The sequence below is a fragment of the Magnolia sinica genome, chromosome 15, assembly GCF_029962835.1.
Source record: "Magnolia sinica isolate HGM2019 chromosome 15, MsV1, whole genome shotgun sequence".
Lineage (NCBI taxonomy): Eukaryota > Viridiplantae > Streptophyta > Magnoliopsida > Magnoliales > Magnoliaceae > Magnolia > Magnolia sinica.
The window spans coordinates 3,612,256-3,619,424 of record NC_080587.1 but is presented as its reverse complement, the minus strand read 5'-3'; the positions used below and the strand labels follow the sequence as shown (position 1 = coordinate 3,619,424).

Below are 7,169 nucleotides of genomic sequence, written 5' to 3'. Positions count from 1 at the left end.
CATGATTCGGAGATGGGTAAGGCCCTGCAACCCTTGAGGCGATGATCGCAACTCGGGGCAGTCGTTGATCTGGAGACTCCTAAGCGACTTGAGCTGTCCTAAATCATTAGGAAGAGACCTCAATTAGAGCAACTGCTGATAGTAAGAGTCTTTAGTGACTCCAATTGTTTCCATCCATAGGGGAGACCCGTCATTTCATAGATGTGGAGGGACATTAGACTTTTCGGGAGGTGTGTCGGCAGTGCTTTCAATTTTGGGCATTTTCTGATTGTTAGTGAGTGTAGAGATGGCATTATCTCTTTATCTTCTAATCTCAACTCCCACTCCTCCAATTCATACATGTTACGGAACTCGAGCTCTTCCAGCTTCGGGAATGCCACTGCGTTTATGTCCCCACCACTGCTATTCCCGTAAAACTCACTTCCCACCCGTTTTACAAGACCTGCTGCTATTTGAAGGTATTTAAGTGAAGGTAGTCTCCCTAGCCCAGGCAACTGTGTACACTTATTGCAATCTATTAATTTCAACTTGACTAATTTTGAGAAAGATGAATAATCTCCTATCCAGGTTGGGAACTTGTAACCAATGTATCCCCAAATTTCCAGCTCTTCTAGGTTAGCAAGTGGCCGCTGGAGGGCTTCAACTACATTTTCCATCCTCTCCACATCACCATTTCCTGACATTTCAAGAGCATCATCTGGTGACATAGCTAGAGACAATACGCGAAGTTGTAACTTGTTCTCCAGTTGTGCTTCCTTAGCCTCATCCACGCTCGTCACTCTCTCCAAGTGTTCTATTAGTAGCTTTCCTTGGAGAGAGTCAAGTTGCTTCAGCTCTCCAATCTTACATCCTCCATCACCTCCCACGATAAACCTACTCAACGTTCGAAGGGAACTTATTCTCCCCAACCCTTTCGGTAAGTACTTTAGTGACCGTGTGTGATTGAATTCCAGATGTCTCAAGTGGACCATTGCACTCATCCCACTCGGCAGTCTCTGGAGTTCACTACAGCAATTCAACTTCAAGGTCTGCAAATTGTGGAGACAAGTCACTGATTCCGGCAACTCAACTACATCTGAATAAGACATGTCAAGATACCGTAAATGCTTCAGCAACCCAATTGAGCTTGGCAATTCTTTAATTCTGGTGTGGAGATACAATGCCCTAAGGGACCTAGCGCATTGGAATAAATGATCAGGGATGGAATCAATTTTTGATTCTCCAATTTGGAGGAGTGTTCGCAATTTTTTTGCATTACATAGAGGGGCAGGAATTTCGGACGTTTCCCAGTTGACAATAAAAGATGAATGACGAGCCGTAGCAGAGCTGGAGTCCGACATTCCATTCTCAAAGATGCAATATTCATTCTTTGCAATGAATTGGGCGAGATCGTGACATAGATCATGTATTGTACATCCGATGACTTCTTCTTCATCTTCATATCCAATCACCACTTTTTGAAACAAAGACCGCGCCAGTAGATCATCAAAGTACTCTCCGCCAATTGCTTCCATCTCTCTTCTTCCCTGGGGCTTGATGAAACCCTGAGCTAACCACAACTTGACTAATTTATCCTTCTCCATCACATAATCTTTCGGAAATACTGAGCAATATGCAAAACACGGCTTCAAATGGACAGGCAAATTTTCATGGCTCAGCAACAAAGCCGGTAAGATACCTTTTGCGATGCCCCGTATTTCCCATGTTTCACTTTCCAAGATGTCCTGCCAATCTTGTGCCGTCCTCTTGGAACGCATGACGCTTCCAATTACCTTTACTGAAAGAGGCACTCCTTTACACTTCTTCGCTATCTCTCTTCCAATCTTTTCCAACGCCGGGCAATCTTCCTCTTTCCTCCCAGCGAAAGCTATTCTACTGAACAGTAACCAGCAATCAGAATAGGATAAACCTTTTAATTCATGCATGTAGGCGGAGGGCATGCATGTATTTGCAACCTTCATGCTGCGGGTGGTGACCAAAATTTTACTTCCATGAGCACCGCTTTGGAAGGAAAGCCGCAGTTTCTCCCACCTTTCACTATCATCGTTCCACACATCATCAAGGACAAGCAAGAACCGTTTTCCTTGGAATGTTTGGATAAGCTGATTTTGCAATGAGTCTAGCAGAGAATGCGGCCGACTTGTCCCTCCAGCTGCTTTTATAATTTCTTTTGTAAGATTTGTTACATTAAAATCATCAGAAACACAAACCCATAGAACCTTATGGAAATGGCTCCTCACCTTTTCATCATTGTAGATCAATCGAGCAAGAGTCGTCTTGCCCAACCCGCCAACGCCTACTATCGAAATGACATGAATCCGTCCCTCCTCAGAACTGCTCCCGCTGACCAACTTGCTTATTATGATATCTTTCTCTTCGTCCCTTCCAAGCATCTGTGATTCGTCTACTAGCGAACTCGTTTGAAACTCGGCCTTGTGAAGCTGACTACCTCCACGGAAACTGTGAATCTCCTTAAAACTGAACTTACTTGTGTCAGCTGCAATCTGATCCAGCTTCGCCCTTACTTGTTTTATCTGACGAGCAAAATCGCGTTGTGATTCGACTTTACTGACAAATGTCCGCACCTTATCTCCGATGCTGCGATTATGAGTACCGTCGGTCCATGAATCATGGACCAACTTTATCCAATCTTCTAGACCGCAACACGAAAATAGTGAACGTAAGCACTTCCACGGCTGGTTTCCCATGAGTCGATCGTCACCGTCGTTGGTCTCTGATTCAGATTCTGGCGATGGAATCATCTCATCTAGCAAGTCCTCCGCATCGTAAGCCACATCTTTGAGTTTTTTTAACCAAACTTGAATACTTGGGTTGTGAAATTGCATAATCTCAGCATCATTAAGAACTGCTTGAATGGATTCCAATGTAGAAGATAACTTTATAAGTTCTTCTTTGGCATCACCAACCAAATAAACCTCTTCTCGAAGTTTGTTCATAACCATTGAAACAAGCGCAGTCGCCATTATTCCAGAACAGAGAGAGAGAGAGAGAGAGAGATCAGATGCAGGAAATTGAGAGGGAGAGACCGATGAGATTGCAGGTAATTGAGAGGGAAAGACCGATGAGATTGCAGGTAATTGAGAGGGAGAGACCGATGATCAAAGAAATGAGGAGGGAGAGAGGGAGAGAGAGAGAGAGAGATTAGATTGAAGGAAATTTAGACGAAGAGCGATCAGATAGCGCGAAATTGATGATCGAGGGAGAGAGAGAGAGAGAGATGAGATGGCAGGTATTTGAGAGAGAGATGTCTGAAAGCGAAAATTTCCAATGCTTCAGCTTAAGAGGGGCTTTTATATATATATATATATATATATATATATATCCAACGAAGCCCTGTGGATCCCGCAGAGATGTCCATGTAAAATCCATTCCGTACATCATTTTCTCCGGCTCATGCTAAATTAGAAATACAAAAATGAACCAAATCCGTATTCAAATGAGCCACAAAATAAGAAATAAGTAGTGATTGATACTACCCTCACATGACCTTGCTAGAGACGGATAGTTCTGGCACGGGCTCTGTGGGCCAACCTTGATTTATGCTTTTTATCCACACCGTCCATATATTTGATAAATCATTATAAGGAGGGCCAATAAGGGAGGCATATCAAAAGTTTAAGTGGACCACGCTACAAGAAACAGTGAGGATTGAAAGCCTACAGTTAAAAACCTTTTGGGGGGCACAAACGTTATGGATCAAGCTGATATTTATGTTTTCCCTTCATCCAAATCTATGTGACCTTATGAACCGGTTGGATGGCAAATAAGCATCATCGGTGAGCTCAAGTAAGGAGGTTTCAACGGTGGGCCTTACTATTACCAAAACTTACTGTGGTGTGGTCAGCTCAGGCCTTCAGTCTACCTCTTTTATGGGCTCATGCCCTAAAATAATATGTCAAAATAAATGGACAGTGTGGATAGGACACATATATTGCAATGGGCCCCACAGAACCCTCGCAGGACCATTAGTCTCTATCTATACCTTGCTATTGGTAGTACCCAATTCCTGCCTTACAATTTTTGGAGATTGGGTTTCGTGGGTGACGCTGACACCAGCCAAGTGGCCAGTGGGGATAAGGTTTTGCGGGTGAGCCTGACACTAGCCAATTGGCCAGTGATAGGTGCACTGTGGCCCCACCATAGTTTATGTATTTTACCAATACATTTTATTTATTTTTCCAAATTATTTTAGGAATTGATTAAAAAAAAAAATGAGGCACATTTAAATATCAGGTAGAGTGAATATAGTGATTGAATGTCCACTGTTAAAATCCTCCTAGGGCCCATTGTAATGTTTGCTTGACATCCAATATGTTGTTTAAGTCATATAGACCTGGATGAAAGGAAAAAAAAAAAAAAACTAAATATTAGCTAGATTGAAAACTTTCCTGACACCAAAGAGTTTTTAACTGTGGGAGTTTAATTAACAGAGTTTCATGTGATGTGGTCCGCTTGAGAATCTATCTCGTTCTTTGGCTTATGCTCATTGTACCCTACTTCTAATTGTTCTTGGAAAACCTAATTAAAATAACACATGTTATAACAAAAGAAAGATATACTATATGATGATAAGAAAGGGAGCTCCAGGAGGCGGCCAAGAAGTGTCAAAAGCAGATTAAGTGCCCAAGGGGTTTTCAAAAGTAGGCTAAGTGGTCAAGAGTTGTCCAAAAAAGTAAATTGAGCAACAGGATGCATCTAGAAGCAAAACGAGCGAACGAAAGGCATACAGAAACAGAACGAGCGTCTAGAAGTGGTTTGTGGCCAAGAGGCAGAAGCGAGATCAAGTGTTTAGAAATGGAAAGCGGTCTATGGAAACAAAATTTGGCCAATAGAAGAAGAACAAATATAAAATGAAAACGTAATAAAAGAAGAATTTAGACAAGAGAATGGTATCAAAAAATATTTTTTGACTGCTACAACATTGTAGTAATGAAAGAAGAATATGAAAGAACAAATTGTAACAGAACTCTATAAGTAGTAGAGAAATATAATATACAACCAACGACTTAATCCAACACAACAAATAGTCTATCAATAGTACAATTCAATCAAATTTATTTCTCATTTCAACCTATCCTAATGGTAGCAGTAATCAAGTAATAGTAATCCTTAACTATAATCTTTAATTGTAACATAAGTTTAAGGTCATATGCTGGATTTGTTCTCTATCCAATATCGAGTAGTTTTTTTAAGAGACACATTCTTGCAGTCGCTCTCAATAACTAATTATAAGTTTTTTCTTTTGCCCGATTTGCATTAGTATTCTGAAAGTTTTTTTCTTATGGAAAGCATAAAATAACCCACCTTTAGAGGAAGAACCACACCCTTTAATTGTCGCCTGATCATTATAAACTTTTGCAAGTAGCTGAGTAAGCAATTTATCTTCTCAGATTTTGGTCATATACCTTTATATTGAATGTATTTGTTTATTTTGGCACTTAGGATCAAAATTGATAAATTTGAATTGAGTCATTGTATCGATTGCACACTCTTATAATTAAAAACAAACCGAGCGACCAAGAACTTTCATCCAGGTCTATGTGATCTTATGAACAGGTTGGATGCTAAATAATCATCACAAGCCTTACGAAGGTTTCAATTGTGGGTGTTATTATCACTATTACTTCATTGGTCTGGTACATTTTGAGTCTTTGATTCGCTTCTTTTTTCGGCTAATATTTTAAAAGATATATAAAATAAATGGGCAGTGTGCACAAACCCATACATGGTTAGACCCGTCTATCCCGAACTCAGGTCAATCCGTGACCCTTTGAAAGGGGCAGCAGGCAAACATGGATTGGGTACTACTACCTAATGCATCCCCACCTGACACATGCAGGGGACATGGGGGATCTGAAGGCCGCTGTGATGTATGGGTTTTATCCACGTGCTCTTTTCACTTATCATTTTAGGGTATCATCCAAAAAACAATGAGTGGGATTCAAGGGTCAAGTGGACCACACATTGGGGAATAAATACCTAACGTTGAAAACTTTTCTGGGGCCAGGAAGCTTTGTATCAAACTGATATTTGTGTTTCCCTTCATTTAGGTTGACCTATGAATACGTTGGATGACAAATAAAGGTCACGGTGAGGCCTGGGAAGGTTTTAGCAGTGGACATAATTAAAAACCTCTACAGCCCCTAAAAAGTTTACAACAGTCCAATCTCCATTGTTTCCTCTGGTGTGGTCCACCTGAGATTTGAATCTGCCTCAATTTTAAGCTCATGCCCTCTCTGAAAAACTTAATAGACGGTGTGGATTAAACATATACACGTGGTTAGGCTCAGAAACACCGGCTAGCCAAACCGCGTCCGACTAGTAAGCATGTATGGTAAGAAGTCAACCTTCATAAATGCCTCTGGCCCACCATTCAATCATGCAAAAGGGCCCAAGCAGTATCCCATGTGCTGTAACATACAATGGCCGACAATAAAGCTGTAATCAAGGCATTTGAAATGATGTCAGGCATTAGCGGAGAGGAGCGGTTTTTAATGGTAGATATTCAATCACTACTGTTTTCTCATGGTGTGGTCCACCTGAGATTTAGATCTACCTCATGTTTGGGATCAAGACTTAAAATTATCTTTCAAAATGGATGGACGGCGTGGATAAAAAAGTATACATCATGGTGGGTCCACGTAGCACCTACCACTAGCCACCGGGGCGGGTCACTAGCCAAACCTCGTCCGACTTCACCCAAGAGGGTTCGTGCCTTACCGTAGGGCCCATCTTGATCTATATAATCTATATCCAGGCTGTCTAACCTTTTCTTCCAAATCATTTCAGTGCATGATTCCAAAAATGAGAAACAGATCCCATAGCTAGGTGGACCATATCATTGGAAACAGTGGTGCTTGACTTTTAATGGGCCATAAAAGTTTTGGATCAAGCTGATGTTTGTTTTTTTCCCTTCATCCAGGCTTATATGACTTTATCAATGGATTCCCTTCATCCAGGCTTATGTGACCTTATCAACGGATTGGATGACAAATAAACACTATAAAATCATTAAGGCATGCCTTATAAGTTTTTAATGGCAAGGAGTTCAATCACCACTGTTTCATAGAGTATGGTCCACCTGAGGTTTGGATCTTCTTAGTTTTTTGGATCATGTACTGAAACGATATGGAAAAACATATGGACGG

At 41.1% G+C, this 7,169-nt stretch overlaps 1 protein-coding gene across 1 annotated transcript; it reads right to left on the bottom strand.

The window, feature by feature from the left end:
* Positions 1 to 119: 119 nt before the first annotated feature.
* LOC131228091 (putative disease resistance RPP13-like protein 1) lies at positions 120 to 2,984 on the bottom strand. The gene has a single exon (XM_058223922.1). The coding sequence runs from the start codon at positions 2,982 to 2,984 to the stop codon at positions 120 to 122; it is 2,865 nt and encodes a 954-aa protein (XP_058079905.1).
* Positions 2,985 to 7,169: the final 4,185 nt, after the last annotated feature.

Bases quoted from the DNA above. Each gene is read 5' to 3' on its own strand.
- LOC131228091 (XM_058223922.1), bottom strand. From the start codon at position 2,984: ATGGCGACTGCGCTTGTTTCAATGGTTATGAACAAACTTCGAGAAGAG.